Source organism: Phocoena sinus, chromosome 14, assembly GCF_008692025.1.
Source record: "Phocoena sinus isolate mPhoSin1 chromosome 14, mPhoSin1.pri, whole genome shotgun sequence".
Taxonomy (NCBI): domain Eukaryota; kingdom Metazoa; phylum Chordata; class Mammalia; order Artiodactyla; family Phocoenidae; genus Phocoena; species Phocoena sinus.
In genome coordinates, this window is record NC_045776.1 from 27053704 (window position 1) to 27073590 (window position 19887).

Here is a 19887-nt window from a genome sequence, read left to right on the forward strand (position 1 = left end):
TCAGTTTCTTCATCCATCAGATAAGAAATTGCATGAGGTGTTTGCTTTAAATCCTTGTCTCCTACATTTTAGTATTCTTTGCAAGCCTTCCTGTTCCCAGTGCATTCACACCCCGTGGGGCAGGCCAAGCAGGTATTAGAATTCTGATTTTGAGATGAGGGGGGCTGGTGGGAGCCACCCCCCCAGTCTCAGGGTTACATAAAGAGAGCAAGACCCTGGGTTCCCAACCCCCAACTGAGCGCCCCAGCCCTGGCGGAACAGCCTCCTGCCCCACGCTCCCTCCCGCTCACCCTGCACTAAACCCTCCCTTCCTGCCTCCTGCCTCGGGCTGTTCAGACTTCCGCTATCACATCAGCCTGAAGACTGGGGACCTCCCTGGGGCCAGCACAGATTCCACAGTCTACATCAAGCTCTATGGGGACAAATCTGACACCATCAAGCAAGATCTTCTTGTATCTGACAACAACCTGAAAGACTACTTTGAACGTGACCGGGTGGATGAGTTCACCCTGGAGACCCTGAACATTGGACCCGTAAGTCTTCTTCCTGAGACCATGTGATGGCATCTTACCCGTTCACCTGCGTGTATCTGCACATGGATACACACACACACACACACACACTTGCAGACACACAGATGAACCCATTTTGAAGGAAAAAAATGCCCAAGGGCATGGGTAGTGAAGTATGTTGTTTTCCAGTTATGACCTAGAGCAGCAGAAGACATGTGAACAGCGGTCAAGCTTCCAGAATCTCTTTGGGGCTTGAAGATATATTCTTAGTGGCTGTAATCCCAACATTTCCTTTACCTCCATAGCCAGGACTGATGGACCTGGGTCCCAAACACTGGAGAAGGGGACTGTGGTGTACAGGGAAGGAAGAGAGGAGGAAAAGCTGTAAAGAGGGACTGAAAATACTTCCCAATTCCAAACTAGAGTGTATATCAGAGTGACGCTCAGGAAGCCTGTTTCAGTGTTTACTCCCAGGCCACACCTGAGAGACTCTGCCTTAGAGGATGGGGCCCCCAAGGGTCTCCCTCCATCATGTCTCCAGGTGGCCCTGCTGCGAGGGGTCTGAGCACTTCACCTGGAGAAGTGTGGATCTGACTGCCTGCACTCAAGTGTTGGAGACTTTTCTAGAAAGAGCTGGGCTTCATGTTATCACCTGCCCGTCTCAGGCGGTGGCTTGTGGAAACTGAGAGGGTTACAACCTGCCCTTTGCTAACCCCTTCCCCTCTTGGTGAGCCTCACCTTATTTCAGGTGCTCTGGGGAATGATCTCATGTCAGTGATTTATATCTTGAAGGTAATGAGCTTAAATCAAGATTTTCCTTGATCCAAATGTATTTACATTTTAAGCTGAATTAATAATTGTAGACTGAAATGCTGTTTGCATTACTAAGGATTTCTGGCAACAGCCAACAGATAAATGAGACATCAGAGGGATGGGGGAGTGCGTTTGGGCCCTTCTTGTGTTTCTGAAACCCCCTCAACAAACAGCGTGGCCAAGAGGGTGGGAGCGTGGTTTCAGGCTGCCGACTGCCTGGGTCTGAAGCCCAGTGTTTCCACGTACCTGCCGTGTGCAAGTTACTTCATCTCTGTTTGCCTCAGTTTCCTCATTACTATCAAAAGGGATCCCAATGGGATTGTTGTAGCGTTAACTATGTTAGTAACACCCACATGCAGTAGTGTGTTCAATAATCACTAGCTGTTATTGACTGAACCATTGCTCACGTCCGGTGCTGGTCGTTGTGGAACTGACAGGCAGTCCCTGCCATTAAGGTGCTTTCTGTCACATCAGGTAGAAAATACCTGTCCCAGTCTTTGCTCTGTCACAGTCCCAGCACCACAGAAAGACAACAAAGCTCTCCCGTGCCCCCTGGCACACACCCCAAAGGCTCTCAGGCTGTGTCTGTAGATATAGTCGGTCTCCTTCCCGCAATTCCAGGGGATCGGGCTACATGCACTCAGCTGCGATAGTGCTTCCGTTACCAGCTGCAAAGGTGCACTTAGTATGCATAAGAGTGAGAGCAAGGCTTACAGGGACAATTTTCTAAACCTAGCCTTTGGGCACCAGACTCACGGCAAGCGTCATTCCTCCAAACCACCACAAAGAGGATCTAGGGGGTGCTGGAAGGGATCTCAAAGGCCATCTGATAATTCCATCTGATGTTAGAATTGCCCTGTATACAGCATTTCAAAAAAAACATAAGTCATTTGAATGTTGAAGAGCTAGGTACATTTAAGGATGGTAACATGATCATTTATGCGCTCATCTATGTTACCTGTGGGCAAAGATTAACATAAAATATAAAATAGTGAAGCAACTGAACTATGGAGTATTATAGGGAAAAAATGCACTTCAGTGCTAAGAGTGAGAGGAGGAATTGGACACAGAATGACAGAGCCCTAAGAGGCTGTCTGCATATTCTATCACCTGTAGGATGGCTGTGTCGAAGAAGACATGTAAAAATACGTACAATAGTGGATGGTTTAAAACAAAACAAAGCCAAATCACCAGCGTAGCTGTCAGAAGCTGTTGGTGAATATTTTGAACGTTTGCTTTCTTGTGCATTCACCGCATTCTTAGGAAGTCCACCACCTAGCTTTCAGTACATACTGGAGCTTTCAAAGCTCCTGCCATACCTGTTCCCACACTTGTTTCTCACAATGTACCCAGGAGGTGAGCTGGACTAAAGACTTGAGGACAGAGGCTCCAGGCAGCAGAGGTGGTGCCCTGGTGCCCTGGCTGGCTGGGGGCAGGCAAGCCTGGGACCCAGCCTCCTGCTGCTAAGCCTGCGCCTCGCAAGGGACTGGAGACCGGGTTGGGGAGGGCCATTTGTGCCGGTGTTTGGGGGTGGGTAGGGATGGAGGGATGAAGGTTTCTACGCAGTGGCTCCTTGCTCACTTGCACCCTGGGTTTCCTTCCAGATCAACCGGCTGGTGATCGGGCACGACGGCACGGGCATGAATGCCAGCTGGTTCCTGGGCAGCATCCAGATCCACGTGCCCCGCCAAGGCAAGCAGTACATCTTCCCTGCCAACCGCTGGCTGGATAAGAACAAGGCCGATGGGCGCCTGGAGGTGGAGCTGTACCCCAGCGATGTCGTGGACATCCAGAAATGTACGGAGGTGGCCGTGGTGGGACCATCAACAATGTTCCCCGTAGGGTGGGGCAACAGGGAAGGAAGAGGGACTGTGGGCGACTTGGGTCTTGTCTCAAAGGGAGGAAGCTTCCAGTTGTCCCTGGTACCAGGGTTCTGGGAGGGAAACGGGGCTCCTTTTACAGATGAGGAGACTGAGGACTCAATGGATAAAACATTGTTTTCGGGGATAAAGGCAGCAAATGACTTTATTAAGAAATATACTTTCTGGGAATTCCCTGGAGGTCCAGTGGTTAGGACTCCATGCTTCCACTGCAAGGGAAGCCATGCAGCATGTGGGATCTTAGTTTCCCGACCAGGGATGGAACCCATGTCCCTTGCAGTGGAAGCATGGAGTCCTAACCACTGGACCTCCAGGGAATTCCCAGAAACATCTTTGAATGGAGGTGAAGTTCAAGGTGATCTGGCCACCATTGCACATGATGTGAGAGCCATAGATTAGGTAGGGGTCAGAGAAACAAGAGGTTATCTAGACGGTCAGGAAGACCGTGGGACCAACCCTGGTACAGACAATGTCCCTCCCCTCACCTGTGCGTTTCCGCACCTACCCTGAAAGCAGCCATCCAAGGCTCACTCCCACAGGAAGCTTCTCTGAGAAAGAACCCACTACAAACTCAGCTCTTCCTCTTCCAGGCTCCTTGTGTCTTTTCATTCTGTGCATTTTCTCTCCCCAACTAACCTGTAAATTCCTTGAGGGCTGTGTCACATATATACAAAGCATATACACATGCTTTGTAATGGTACCTGCCAGTATGAAGAATTAACTCCTTCCCTCTTTTTATGAGTTAAAACTTGATTTCCATCATAGTAATACAGGTACTAGTTAACAAGATAAAGACGAAAAAGCAGGAGTTCCCTTACCTACCTCTTCCCTCAACCCATCCCCTTTCTTCAGAGGTAACAGCTTTTTAATTACTTTAGCTTTTTCCTCTGAAATGTATCTCCATATTTTCAATAATATGCTTACCAATTTCTTGATTTTTCAGTCATAGACGTTAATTACTGACTTCCTACTATGCAAGAGGAGGATGTAGCTTTTTTAACACAGGCTCGTGTGCATGCACGCACACACACAATCCCCTCCTTCCAGCCTTCAATAATCAATATTTGGTTTGTACATATGATAACCATGTAAATATTCTTCACTACTGACACCTACTTATAACAATTAAGTTTAATTTTTAGACAACTTTTTGTTTTTTCTGGAGTTAATAATAGCCTCATTTGTTCATTAGCAGAGTTTTTGATATACCCATCTATATTTCTATATACCCATCTGTATACCCACCTATCTGCCTCAGTGTGCTAGGGCTACCATAAAAAATATCACAGACTAGGTGGCTTAAGCAACAAAAATGTGTTTTCTCCCAGTTCTGGAGGCTGGAAGTCCAAGATCAAGGTGTCAGCAGGTTGGGTTTCCTCTGTCCTGGGCTTGCAGATGGCCACCTTCTCACTGTCTCTCACAGGGTCTTCCTGTGTGCATGTGCATGTCTGTGTCCCAATCTTTTCTTACAACGACACCAGTCATTGGATTGGGACCCACCTTAATGGCGACATTTTAACTTAATCACCTCTATGAAGGCCCTGTCTCCAAATACAGTCACATTCTGAGATACTAAGGGTTAGAGTATCAGCATGAATTTTGGGGGTACACAATTCTGCCATTACACCATCTTATCTCCATCTTCCCAATAGAACTAAAATTCTTTTCATATGTTCAAACCCAACAGGAATTCTGTTGCTTTCCTCTCTGCACTCTTCTCCCCCACTCCCTGTCTCAAGGGAAACTCTGTCCTGTTCTCTAGGCTGCCATGAAGCTGTCCTTTTGAGACTTCCTTTCTACTATCTTTTGGACATTCCATTCTTCTCTCATCTGGGTCAAATCTCCTGTCTCCTGGATTTCATGCCTTCCTCTGCTTTGGTTTATTCCCTCATTTTAGAGGGAACACATTCTCCTCTGCAATGGAAAATTTGAATGTCTGCAAATGTCTTTGGTCTACTCTCACCATTGATCCATAATTTGGCTTGTTAGAGAATTCTGAGTTCGAGCTCAGAGTTTAGAAGGAATTATTCTACCATCCTCTAGCTCCCAGGGTTGCATTTGGGAAGTCAGATGCCATTCTGTTACCCAACACTTTGGGTTTTTTCTCTCTAAAAGCCTATAGGATCCTATTTCTCTCCTTAGCATTCTGAAATTTCATGATGTCCTCGCTGCCTTTTGTGATTTTAGTTTCATCCAATCTTCTGGGAACTCACGGGCTCCTTCAATCTAGAAGCATTTTTTAGTTTTGGGACCCTTTTTTGTATTTATTTCTTTGACAATTTCCACCTCTCTATTTCCTCTGTTTCCTTTAGAACTGAACTTGTAGTGAGATGCTGGACTTCCTCTGATTTTCTTACCTTTCTATCATTTGTTCTTGGGAAATTTCCTTTTTGATCTTCAGAACTCTCCTTGACTTTACCGTTGCTTTGGAATATTTTATTTCAGCTAATACCACATTCATTCCCAAGAGCTGGCTCTCGTTCTCTGAATGCTCGTTTTTCTCTGTCCTAATTTTGTATAATCCTGGCTGCTATTTTTCTAAGAACCGAGAGAGGGAACTGGGTTCAGGGTTCTCTCCATTCACAATGCCGGCTTTTCCTGAGTCCCCCTGTTGTCCATCTGCTAGCCCACCCTCACTCCCAGCTGAGGCCAATACATCTAGTTCAACTTCTTCAGGCTCTCAGCTAGTCCTCTTGTTTTCAGCCCCCAATTTCTCACATTGCTATGGTAGTGGGAGATCCCTCATCTTGTTGAAAATAAGTCTTAACTTGAAAAAAATTGATTTTGTCTTATAGCATTGCTGAGAGGGCAAGTCTTGTAATAGTCACTTTGAATAAATATGGTCCCACAGTTCTGGGAGACATTTTGCTCTCCTGTGGGAAGTGCCCTCTAGGGGTAAATACCTGTAACACATTTCCACCCTCTAACAGCTTGATCAAGTATTACTACTTCAAAATACAGACAATTCTCTGTGTAGCTGTATCTGTTGATATCATCTGAAAGGTGCATATGTTTAAATGAAAATTATCATTTCAACCCCTCCTCCTTTACTGGAAATAAGGAAAAGAAACAAACACACAGACTTCTACTTCTTTCTGCACTGTGGTATCTGCCCAGGGGTAGGCACACAGCAGAGGTGCCAGCTGGTGTACTGACTACTCTTCGTCCCTGGCTCCAGAGGACATGTGTGACACACAGGATAACTGAGCTCTGGAGTCTGATGGCTTGGGTTTGCCATTTCCAGCACCTACTCAATTCTTCTAAGCCTCAGTTTGGCAATCTTCAAAATGGAAATAATGGGGTTTATGATATTGATGGGAGGGTTGGATAGGATAATGCCTAAGAAGCACCAGACACAGGGTACAGGCTTGCGAAGTGTTTGCTTTGTAATGATTACTACTACTGTTATTACTAAATGTCCCATTTCTCCCCCATGTGCCCACCCAGTGATCCACTACGAGGTTGAGATTTGGACAGGGGATGTGGGCGGCGCAAGCACCACTGCCCGAGTCTACATGCAGATCTACGGCGAGGAAGGCAAGACAGAAGTGCTCTTCCTCTCCAGCCGCTCAAAAGTGTTTGAGCGGGCATCCAAGGACACATTCCAGGTGTGTGTGGGCAAAGCAGTGGGGTTGTCAACAGAGGGCCCAGCAGATGTCTGAAAGTGGAGGGATTGGTTCTCAGCCCTGGCTTCTTATTAGAATCACCTGGGGAGCTTTAGGAAAAAAGGGCTGCCTGGTCTACGCCTGCATCAGTTAAATCAGAACGTTTATGGTGGGACGTGTTTTCTGGGAATGTTTCTGAATGCTTTACCAGAGATACTAATATGCTGCCAATTCTGAGAACTGCTGGAGCAGGTGATTCTAATTTAGCAAAACACGGCATGAGACCCTTGGTTACTACATTCATTCCCAGCCTTGGCCTCCGATTCTACCACTCCCTCAGCCTGAGGGCGGGGCCGTGCCTCCCAAACAGGATACTGGGAAGCTTGGAGTCTCCCGGCTGTGTTCTGAGGGCCCCAGGCCTCCTCACTTCCCTTCGAGTAGAGGAGAAAAAGAGATGAGAGTGCGAGCATGTCGTTGACAGGAGAGGAAGGAGGATGCAAGGGTGGTGCCCCTGGGGGCGGCACATGAATGTTTTATGTGGGACATGAGTGCGTGTGTGCATGTGTGTGTCTGCAGGCCTGTGTGTGCGTGAAGCGTATTCATGCTGGCTGGTCTATGAGTGTCTGTGTGCCCCAAGCAGCTTGGCCCTCAGCAAAGAGTCCTAACCCAGTGCCCAGCAGAGAGGGTCCTGGCTGAGCTGGGCCAGTGTCACAGGTGTCTGGAATGTTAGCACTGAAGGGGGCCTCCTGGAGTCCAACCCCTCATTACACTGCTGAGGATGCAGGGGCCCGAGCGGTTCACCTCTCTGAGCCTCAGCTTCTTTATCAGCTCAAACCTAGCTTCATAATACCTGCCTGGCCTGCTTCACAGCCCCTGGAAAGATCAAAATAGTCAAAGTCAGGGAAAGTACTTGGGAAATCAAGTCATGCAGATGTAAGAGCAAGTCATCTTCTGGATGTGAACAGACTGCATGGCTGCACATGGTGGTGGCTGCATTCGCGGCTGGGCAGACAGATTGGGGGAGAGGGGACAGCAAGTGAGCTGGCTTGCAAGGATGCTGTGACCTGGAAAGCACTAGAGAGGAGATGGAATGTGCTGAAGAAGGGACTTACCGTATTGAGAGCCCATCCCCTATGTAGCTGGGAAAAATAACGTTCCTCTTCCTGGGGGCCCTGGGCTCCATTCTGGCTAATAATTTTCTCACAAAGATGGTTTTGGCTGCATTGTGGCTTCATGAACCGGGAGTCAGAAGGCTCGAGTTCTCATCTAGGCCTGGGCTCCAATTATGGGACACTGAACAACTCATAGGACAGCCCTGGGCCTCAGTTTCCCCAGCACACAAGCAGAGAACTGGTGGGACTGGGCTTTAAGGATTGTCAAACACCCAGGCAAGGGCCCATCAGCACAGGGAGCCCTAAGAGTGGCCCGACCGGCAGGAACTCCATGTGAGCTGTCCCCTGAGCTCTGCGGGGGCCAGACCACCCCTCAGTAGGAGGCTCAGAACAGAGTGGCAGATCGAAGGTCAAGGACCTGATCCTCTGAAGCAAAGCTAAATCCACGGACACTGCCTTTTGAGCCAGCCACGTGCTAGGCCCAGTGGGAGAGAAAAGCAAGAACGAACAGTTCCTGCTCTCAGGAATTCCCACTTGATGTGCAGACACCAGAGCTCATGGGCAAAGAGGGCATCCAGGCCGGGCCAAGCTCTGGGCCCCCTCCCCTCTGAGCTCCCAGGGAGAGGAGACACTGGTGTGCAGGAGGGGCCTGGGGGAGACTTCTATTTTTTGAAAAATAACACTTATTTTTTGCTTCTTGCAAAATTTATATATAATTAATGCTGGAAAAAAAAATGTTCGGAAGGAGAGCACAGAAAAGCACAAACTAAAAAAAATAAAGTAATAATAAAGCTCAGGAATGAGAATGAATAGGTTTTAGAGGTAGAGGAAGGAATGAAGGCATTCTGCGTGAGGGAATAAAGATGAAGATATGGAATTAAAAAAAAAAAAGGAATGAGGCCTTCCCTGGTGGCGCAGTGGTTGAGAGTCCGCCTGCCGTTGCGGGGGACACGGGTTCGTGTCCCGGTCCGGCAAGATCCCACATGCCGCGGAGCGGCTGGGCCCGTGAGCCATGGCCGCCGAGCCTGAGCGTCCAGAGCCTGTGCTCCGCAACGGGAGAGGCCACAACAGTGAGAGGCCAGCGTACCGCAATAAAAAAAAAAAAAAAAGGAATGAGTGATGTGTGTGTGGGGTGTGTGTGTGTGTGTGTGTGTGTGTGTGTGTAAAGGGGGAAAGAGACAGGGAGGGAGACCATCTTTGCCCTCTGTACAGGGGTTTAGAAGGACACCCGCTTGGGGGGAGGGGGAGGCGGGAAGGGAAACCAGGCTTGCGTGCACGAGAGGAGGAGCGGTGGCAACTTTGAGCTCAGAGGTCCCAGCCTCTTCATCCCACACTCCTGGCGCAAGACGAGCCAGGCTCCTCAAGGGGCGGGGCGGATGCCACCCCCCACCCCCAGCCACTGCCCCGCGCTTTGAGCAGCTGGAGGCGGCGGACGTGGGCCAGGTCTTCAAGATCCGGCTCGGCCACACGGGCGAGGGCTTCAGCCCCAGCTGGTTCGTGGACACCGTGTGGCTGCGGCACACGGCAGTGCGGGAGGAGGACCTCACGCCCGAGGAGGAGGCGCGGAGGAAGAAGGAGAAGGACAAGTTGCGGCAGCTGCTCAAAAAGGAGCGTCTGAAGGCCAAGCTGCAGAGGAAGAAGAAGAAGAAGAAGGGCAGCGACGAGGAGGACGAGGGGGACGAGGAGGAAGAGTCCTCGTCGGAGGAGTCCTCGTCGGAGGAGGAGGACGAGGAGACCGAGGAGGAGGAGGAGGAGGAGGAATTTGGACCCGGGATGCAGGAGGTGATCGAGGAGTACAAGTTCGACGCCCACCGCTGGCTGGCCCGGGGCAAGGAGGACAATGAACTTGTCGTGGAGCTGGTGCCCGCAGGCCGAGAGGGTCCCGAGCGTAAGCCTGAGGAGGTGTCATGGGGTGTGGCAGGGAGGGGGAGGGTGCCCAGCTCTCCTCTCACGTGGGGGGCCCATGGCTCTCCTCACCTGCCCTCTGCTGAAATGCCTCCACGGACAGTTCTTTGCTGGGGTTGGCATTGCCCTTGTCCTGAGACTCTTGGAAGGAGCCCTGGTATAACTCGCTGTAACTCCACGTGGGGGCCATCGGTAGGAGGGTTGCTGACTGTGAGTTTTGCCAGGACTCTCAGCCTCTTGGGCTTCATGGCAAAGGGAAGTCTTGGATAGGGAGGAGGGACGGGTTCAATTCTAGGTTAATGTAGATGCGGGTGTACCCGGAGGTCCTTCCTACTCCCACCATCTGGCTAGATCAGAGCGGTTGAGCCTTAGGTCCACCCCGAGGCCCAGGTGTCCTCAACACTGTGTGTTTTGTGTCCCCAGCCAACACCTACGAGGTCCAGGTGATCACGGGGAGTGTGCCCAAGGCTGGCACCGATGCCAATGTCTTCCTGACCATCTACGGGGAGGAATATGGGGACACGGGAGAGCGGACCCTAAAGAAGTCGGACAAGTCCAACAAGTTTGAGCAGGGGCAGGTAGGGCTTGGGCTCTCTGACCCCAGGCGGTGGGTGGGACCCAGATGGAGAGAGCCCTCTGGTGATTCCTGAGGCAGCTCCACCCAGCACAGCACTGCTGTGTCCAGCGGTGTGGTCTGTTCAATCCAGCCAGGTAGAATGGAAGTGCCTCTTCTGTAAGTACCGGCGCTTTGTGGTGGGGACCTAAGAAAGGCACAGGTGGGGATCAGTGCCAGGAAGCCCACAGCAACTAACTGGAGATAGTACAGGTAGCAGCTGCTCAGGTGCTGAGTGAGTGGGGCAGGGGTTCAAGGAGGACGTGCTGGCCGTAAGATGGTGCTTTGGGGGAATCTTAGTGAGAAGGAGGGATGTGAACTGGGCCATGGTGGGTGACTATTGTGTCCATGTCTAAAGATTACAGTGAGAGAGGTGTTCTCTGAAGATGTGACCGCATGACAAAGACGTGGGAGTGGAAGTGTGGAAGGCCAGTTGGAGGCCAGTGGGTCTTCTTGCTATGCTGTGGTTAATGCCAAGCCATGGTGGGCGCTGCCTCTGGGAAGCTTGACGGGACCAATTTAAGGGGTGAGGGCATGAGAGCCTTGAAGGACAGGCTGAGAAGCCCGACCTGCATCCTGGGGCAGTGACGCCACGAAGGCTTTTGAGCATTTAGAGAAATGCATACCTCTCCCTCTTCTAGGTATAGTAGGAAAAGCATGGAAAAATACATCTGTCATTCTTGTCCTTTGAGATTTTACTACATCTTCTGGCTAGACTGTCTCTCATCTCACCTTTCCCATTTCTGCCCCTGTCCCAAAGCCAGATTCCCTTATCAACACAGAGGAAAACCAGAAATAAACCAAATTCATTAAAAATATTTCTGGGCTCATTGCTTGATTTATTTCAGATATCCCCTGCTTTTTCTTTCAACACTGCCTTCCTATGACCTGAGAATCAGGATTTATTTCTGTGTTTCAGTACTTTCATTTAAAAATTATAGCCACTATGATGGCTGGAATTGGAAGAAAATTGCTATAGAGGGTGTAACTGGTACAGCTGATGAAATTTGAATAGGGACTGTATGATAGATAATAGTGTGTTGACTTTAAGTTTCCTGAATTTGGTCATTGTACTCTGATTATATGAGAATGTCCTCGTTCTTAGAAAATCTATGTTGAAGAATTTGAGTAGAGGATCATGATATCTGCCATATACTTTCAAATGATTCAGAAAAAAAATAGAGAAAGGGCAAGAGAGTGTGGGAGAGAAAGCAAATGTTGCAAAATCTAAGTGAAGGGTATACAAAATTTCAATGGGTCCTGGTATCATCTGCTTCCTCCAGTGCATATGTGTATACTTGTATCGTACACAGTCTCTCTTCTCACCTGAATGGTGAGCAATCCAAGTCTTACACTCCGAATTCTGTCAATCACTTTAGATTTGCACTTTGGCTTATAGTAGGTACTTAATTAAAATTTATGGTTGAAGGAGTTTATGCACGTATGTGCACACGCAGCACGTGGTCTCAGCACACACCCAAGCAGCAGGCCGTACACACACACACACACACACACACACACACACTCCCCATAACACAACTGGGAGCGCCCAGCCAACCTGTTTTCTCCTCTACTCCTCTCTTATGGTCACCTTCGTCACCCTCCTACTCCTCCCTCCACCTCGCGGGACACAGTGAAAGTGAGACCTCCCTGGCAGGTGCAGGTGTAAAGACAATAGTGCAATAGGTGAAGGGAATTAAGAGTTGCAAACTTCCAGCTATAAAATAAGTAAGACACAGGAATGGAATGTACGCATAAGGAATATAGTCAATAATGTTGTAACAATGATGGTAACTGGTCTTTATGTGGTGATCATTCCATAATGTATAAAAACAGCAAAACACTATGTTGTACACCTGAAACTAATATAATATTGTATATTAATGATAACTCAATAAACAAAAACCAATAGAGTAGACTGAACACCAGACAACTGACTGAATTTTCCATTCACCCTTCCCCCTGATGCTTTGGGTCTTACAGCCGGTCTCAGGCTGCCCCAGGTCCTGGGAAGGTGAAGCTGATGGCGAGGTGGGGAGGGCTGCCCCCCAGTGTGCTACTCTGACCCTTCCCAGACAGACACCTTCACCATCTACGCCATTGACCTTGGCCCCCTGACCAAGATTCGGATTCGCCATGACAACTCGGGCAACAGACCAGGCTGGTTCCTGGACAGAATAGACATCATTGACATGAACAACGAGATCACGTGAGTGGGACTGGAGGGGAGGGAGGGAAGGCCATGCCTGCCACGAAGTAGTCATGGAAAAAAGGGTGGGGGTGGGGTGGCTGTGATGGGTGAGGGTTGGGGTAGGGTGGCTGTGGTGGGTGAGGGTGGGGGTAGGGTGGCTGTGGTGGGTGAGGGTGGGGGGGGGTGGGTGGGGTGGGGTGGGTGGGGTGGGTGGTGGGGTGGCTGTGGCGGGTGGTGGGGGTGGGGCTGTGGTGGGTGAGTGGGTGTGGGTGGCTGTGGTGAGGGTGGGGGTGTGGCTGTGGTGGGTGAGGGTGGGGGGGGGTGTCTAGGATGTGGGTTTGGCCCATGGAGCTGGCTGGGTGGGCATTGCCTCCCTCCCTTCCCTCTCCCTGAGCAGCCCTTCAGCTGCTTGTCCTGTCAGGTGACAGTCTGGTAGGACATCCAATCCAGTTCTTGACTCCATCATTTCAGAAAGTAAGGTTTTCTGTCCTTGCCATGGCCCAATCTCATGGCCAGACTTAGAACCCATAAGTCTCTCCATGTACAAAGTGACTTCCAGGACATTGTTTTAATGTTCTAGACTAGAAATAAGCAAACTTATTCTGTAAAGGCCAGAGAGCAAATATTTTAGGTTTTCAGGGCCATTTGGTCTCTGTAACAACTGCTCGACTTTGCCTTTGCTGCAGAAAAGCAGCCATAGATGATGCTAAGTGAATTGAAGTGGATGTGTTTCACTAAAACTTCATTTATAGACACTGAAACTTGAATTCCAAGTAATTTTCACATTTCACAAAATATTATTGTTTTTAGATTTTTTTCAACCATTTAAAGATGTGAGATCTCTGCTTAGTTTGTGGGATATACATAAGCAGGTGGGCCAGATTTGGCCCACAGGCCATAGTTTGCTGGCCCCTGCTCCAGATTCACAACTAGCCCCAGGAGCTCGCTCCCCTTATCTCCTCCTCTTCCCTCGCCATCCTTTCCCATTGGTGCTGTACAGTTTCTTTTCTTTGTTTCCTTGGTATTGAGCAGCAATAAGGGCTCTGTGCTGAGCCAGCTCCAACCACTTGCAAGTGGAGAGAGCAACTCTGAGCAAAGCCTGCCCTGGGAGATAGATGTAAAATCATGGGAGACTGGTTCAAGATGGTGGAGTAGAAGGACGTGCGCTCACTCCCTCTTGCAAGAATCACAACTAACTGCTGAACAATCATCGACAGGAAGACACTGGAACTCACCAGAAAAGATACCCCACATCCAAAGCCAAAGGCAAAGCCTCAATGAGATGGTAGGAGTGGTGCAATCACAATAAAATCAAATCCCATAACCTCTGGGCGGGTGACTTATGGACTGGAGAACAATTATACCACAGAAGTCCACCAACTGGAGTGAAGGTTCTGAGCCCCACATCAGGCTTCCCAACCTTAGCATCTGGCAATGGGAGGAGGAATTCCTAGAGAATCAGACTTTGAAGCCTAGCAGGATTTGATTGCAGGACTTCAACAGGACTGGGGGAAACAGAGACTCCACTCATGGAGGGCACACACAAAATAGTGTGTGCACCAGGACCCAGGGGGAAGGAGCAGTGACCCCATAGGAGACTGAACCAGACCTACCTGCTTGTATTGGAGGTTCTCCTACAGAGGAGGAGGGCAGCTGTGGCTCACCACAAGGATAAGGACACTGGCAGCAGAAGTTCTGGGAAGTACTCCTTGGCATGAGCCTTCCCATAGTCCACCATTAGCCCCACCAAAGAGGCTGTAGGATCCAGTGCTGGGTCACCTCAGGCCAAACAACCAACAGGGAGGGAACTCAGCCCCACCCACCAGCAGACAAGCCTATTAAAGTTTTACTGAACTCTGCCCACCAGAGCAACACCCAGATCTACCCACCACCAGTCCCTCCCATCAGGAAGCTTGCACAAGCCTCTTAGATAGCCTCATCCACCAGAGGGCAGACAGCAGAAGCAAGAAGAACTACAGTCCTGCAGCCTGTGGAACAAAAACCACATTCACAGAAAGACAGACAAAATGAAAAGGCAGAGGACTATGTATCAGATGAAGGAACAAGATAAAACACCAGAAAAACAGCTAAATAAAGTGGAGATAGGCAACCTTCCAGAAAAAGAATTCAGAATAATGATAGTGAAGATGATCCAGGACCTTGGAAAAAGAATGAAGGCAAAGAGCGAGAAGATGCAAGAAATGTTTAATAAAAACCTAGAAGAATTAAGGAACAAACAAACGGAGATAAGCAATACAATAACTGAAATGAAAAATACACTAGAAGGAATCAATAGCAGAATACCTGAGGCAGAAGAACGGATAAGTGACCTGGGAGACAGAATGGTGGAAATCACTGCCACGGAACAGAATAAAGAAAAAAGAATGAAAAGAAATGAAGACAGCCTAAGAGACCTCTGGGACAACATTAAACACAACAACATTCACATACAGTGGTCCCAGAACGAGAAGAGAGAGAGAAAGGACCTGAGAAAATATTTGAAGAGATTATACGCGAAAACTTCTCTACCATGGGAAAGGAAATAGCCACCCAAGTCCAGGAAGTGCAGAGAGTCCCAAGCAGGATAAACCCAAGGAGAAACACACTGAGACACATAGTAATCAAACTGACAAAAATTAAAGACAAAGAAAAATTATTAAAAGCAACAAGGGAAAAACGACAAATAACATACAAGGGAACTCCCATAAGGTTAACAGCTGATTTCTCAGCAGAAACTCTACAAGCCAGAAGGGAGTGGCATGACATATTTAAAGTGATGAAAGGGAAGAACCTACAACCAAACCTACTCTACACGGCAAGGATCTCATTCAGGTTCGGCAGAGAAATCAAAAGCTTTAGAGACAAGCAAAAGTTAAGAGAATTCAGCACCACCAAACCAGCTCTACAGCAAATGCTAAAAGAACTTCTCTAAGTGGGAAACACAAGAGAAGAAAAGGACTTACAAAAACAAACCCAAAACAATTAAGAAAATGGTAATAGGAACATACATATCGATAATTACCTTAAATGTGAATGGATTAAATGCTCCAACCAAAAGACACAGGCTCGCTGAATGGATACAAAAACAAGACCCACATATATGCTGTCTAAAAGAGACCCATTTCAGACCTAGGGACACATACGGACTGAAAGTTAGGGGATGGAAAAAGATACTCCATGCAAATGGAAATCAAGAGAAAGCTGGAGTAGCAATACTCATATCAGATAAAATAGACTTTAAAATAAAGAATGTTACAAAAGACAAGGAAGGACACTATGTAATGATCAAGAGATCAATCCAAGAAGAAGATATAACAATTATAAATATATATGCACCCAACATAGGAGCACCTCAATACATAAGGCAAATGCTAACAGCTATAAAAGAGGAAATCGACAGTAACACAAAAATAGTGGGAGACTTTAACACCTCATTTACATCAATGGACAGATCATCCAGACAGAACAGAACTGGAACAAAAAATCCTAAAATTTGTATGGAGACATGGAAGACCCGGAATAGCCAAAGCAATCTTGAGGGTAAAAAACAGAGCTGGAGGAATCAGATTCCCTGACTTCAGACTATACTACAAAGCTACAGTAATCAAGACAATATGGTACTGGAACAAAAACAGAAGTATAGATCAATGGGACAGGATAGAAAGCCCAGAGATAAACCCACACACCTATGGTCAACTAATCTATGACAAAGAAGGCAAGGATATACAATGGAGAAAAGACAATCTCTTCAGTAAGTGGTGCTGGGGACTTCCCTGGTGGCACAGTGGCTAAGAATCCTCCTGCCAATGCAGGGGACATGGGTTTGAGCCCTGGTCCGGGAAGATCCCATGTGCCACAGGGCAACTAAGCCCGTGCACCACAACTACTGAGCCTGCTCTGTAGAGCCCGTGAGCCACAACTACTGAGCCCATGTGCCACAACTAACTGAAGCCCATGCGCCTAGAGCCCATGCTCTGCAACAAGAGAAGCCATTGCCATGAGAAGCCCGTGCACTGCAACAATGAGTAGCCCCCACTCCCCACAACTAGAGGAAAGCCGCGTGCAGCAATGAAGACCCAACACAGCCACAAATAAATAAATATAAATTTTTTTTAAAAAAGTGGTGCTGGGAAAACTGGACAGCTACATGTAAAAGAATGAAATTAGAAAACGCCCTGACACCATACACAAAAATAAACGCAAAATGGATTAAATACCTAAATGTAAGAACGGACACTGTAAAACTCTTAGAGGAAAACATAGGAAGAACACTCCTTGACATAAATCACAGCAAGATCTTTTTTGACCCACCTCCTAGAGAAATGGAAATAAAAACAAAATAAACAAATGGGACCTAATGAAACGTAAAAGCTTTTGCATAGCAAAGGAAACTATAAACAAGACAAAAAGACAACCCTCAGAATGGGAGAAAATATTTGCAAATGAATCAACAAACAAAGGATTAATCTCCAAAATATATAAACAACTCATGTAGCTCAATATTAAAAAAAAACTAAACAACCCAATCAAAAAATGGGCAGAAGACCTAAATAGACATTTCTCCAAAGAAGACATACAGATGGCCAAGAGGCACATGAAAAGATGCTCAACATCACTAATTATTAGAGAAATGCAAATCAAAACTACAATGAGGTATCACCTCACACCAGTTAGAATGGGCATCATCAGAAAAATCTCCAAACAACAAGTGCTGGAGAGGGTGTGGAGAAAAGGGAACCCTCTTGCACTGTTGGTGGGAATGTAAATTGATAGAGCCACTATGGAGAACAGTATGGAGGTTCCTTAAAAAACTAAAATTAGAATTACCGTATGTCCCAGCAATCCCACTACTGGGCGTATACCCAGAGAAAACCAAAATTCAAAAAGACATATGCACCCCAATTTTCATTGCAGCACTATTTACAATAGCCAGGTCATGGAAGCAACCTAAATGCCCATCGACAGACAAATGGATAAAGAAAATGTGGTACATATATACAGTGGAATGTTACTCAGCCATAAAATGGAACGAAATTGGGTCATTTGTAGAGATGTGGATGGACCTAGAGATTGTCATAGAGAGTGAAGTAAGTCAGAAAGAGAAAAACAAATATCATATATTAACACATATGTGGAATCTAGAAAAATGGTACAGATGAACCAGTTTGCAAGGCAGAAATAGAGACCCAGATGTGGAGAACAAACATCTGGACACCAAGCGGGGAAAGCGGCGTGGGGGTGGGGTGGGGTGGTGGTGGTGCGATGAACTGGGAGATTGGGACTGACATATATACACTAATATGTATAAAATAGATAACTAATAAGAACCTGCTATATAAAAAATAAATAAATAGAATTCAAATTTAAAAAAAAAAGGCCGTTCAGAGAAAGAAAAATTAGAGCAGCAAATTTGCTCTCTCTCTCGAAGAGACACCGTCTTCCCCGACAGTGCCTGTGGCCTCCCATGACCTTTATTAGCTCAGGAATAAGGCCTTTGCAGCCAAAAGGGTAAATGAACACTGACCTCATCCCTCAGCTGCCCCTGGACCCAGTCATATGTCTCCATGCAAAGTGACTCCACCCTGACTCCCCTTTGCCGCTCATGCCCCACCCCCAATCCATCGCCACTGTGTCAGAAAAGCTCAGCCAGACCCCCTCTCCCCATCTTCAGCACCCCCTGGTCAGAGCCTCCTGGCTGGTGCCTCTGCTTCACCCAGGCCCTCCTAGTTTCTACAGCCATCCAGCCCTTAGGCCACGTCCCTCCTCTGCTCACACCCCGCAGAGACCTTCTTGGTGATGAAACTTGGGGCCCAGCAGCCACACAGAGTGTAAGGGGAAGAGCAGGGGCAGAAACCCAGAGTTCTGGAATTCCAGACCCACTCTGTTGCTACACTGCTCTTCCAGTACCACCAGTTGACATACTTGATGTGCTCCAGCCTTTTTGCACAAAATGGGAACACATTAAATACATTTTACAGCGTTCAGTTTTGCAATCCACTCATTCCAGTTTAACTTTCAAGTGAAACTCATACTTTTAGTGGCCCCGAGCTTTGTTCCAACGCTCAGTTTAAACCTCCTGTTGACCTGACCCAACCCCTGGCTCTTCCTTCCATTGCCCTTGCTTAAGTGGAGTGGTGGGCATACCTGCCCAGAACACCTGCATGCCTCTCTTCCCCTTTGCTTCTGAAAAATCCCTACCTACTCCCCTCTGCAGACCTGCCTGAGCAGGATTCATTCCTGTGGGAGGAAGGGGAGGGGCCAGTAGGCCCAGTCCTCCACTAGACCTCCCGTGAGTGCTTGTTGTTGCTGTGAGGATAGAGGCTAAACGTCCAGCGCTCAGGCCCATCCTGGCTCCAGCTCTGGTTCTCCTGCCTGCGGAGGCTGCAGCCATGGGCGAGTTAAGAGCCTTTAACTTCATGGTGCAGGTATCTCAGGGACCACGGGGGTGGTGCCAAGAAGCCAGGCTCTGATTCCCCACGCGTGCGCTCTTCACGGGTGTGGGAGGGCTTGTGCCTTCCCCTCTTACTGACTTTTTTCTCTCCCAGCATCAGTCTCCCCCAGCTCTTTCTTTATGCATCTCTCTCCCTCTGTCCCTGTCCTCCTCCAGCTTCCCATACTCTCATTACTCCACCTCGGCCCCAATCCCACTCTTTTCTTTACTTCTGTCTCTCTCCCTTAATCAGCCATAATTTAGAACTAAAGCCTATTATTCATAAATTAGTAAAAGTTTAACTTTCCCACTCATATATTTGAAACCTGAGAAGTGGAACGATATACATTTTTCACTTAAACACTAATGTCATAGCAATTTGGTTTATATCTCCCAAGGTTGAGCTCCTCCCACCCTTTAAATCCACATCTCTCAATACACAGTTGCCCCTCTGTGCCCCATCCGAGCCCCTGGGCCGAGGTGGCGTCCTCTGGCGCTGCCCCTCTACCATGCTGACGTTGGGAAGCAGTAAGGACTGTAGGAGGAGGTGGGGCTCAGACAGGGACGAGACCCCTGGCCTATACTGCTCCCACCTCTCCAGACTTTGACCAGACCCTGAATGCATCTTATGCACCTGGACAGCGGTGGGGAAGGGGTGCAGATGGGGCTGTAGAGATGGGCTGCATCCCCAAACCCTCTGAGTTGTTCTGGAAGCTCAGGGGCCCAGTGGGAACTGTCCAGCCCACAATCTCCAGAGATCCCAGGCATGGACTGAAGAGGAAGAAAGGAAGCGTAAGAAGAATCATCATCATTTTCACATAGTTTT

The 19887-nt window shown here is 48.1% G+C and overlaps 1 protein-coding gene across 2 annotated transcripts in view; it reads left to right on the top strand.

Moving 5' to 3' along the window:
• Positions 1–19887, top strand: part of LOXHD1 (lipoxygenase homology domains 1) — a 199897-nt gene that overhangs the window by 94014 nt on the left and 85996 nt on the right. Inside the window, exons 16-21 of one of the 2 annotated variants that reach the window (XM_032602844.1) lie at positions 337–533; positions 2930–3122; positions 6653–6813; positions 9342–9810; positions 10251–10405; positions 12516–12649. In XM_032602844.1, coding sequence (XP_032458735.1) covers positions 337–533; positions 2930–3122; positions 6653–6813; positions 9342–9810; positions 10251–10405; positions 12516–12649 — 1309 coding nt within the window. Of the gene's footprint in view, positions 1–336; positions 534–2929; positions 3123–6652; positions 6814–9341; positions 9811–10250; positions 10406–12515; positions 12650–19887 lie in introns of those variants that run through there. The other variant, XM_032602845.1, reaches the window with a different exon arrangement.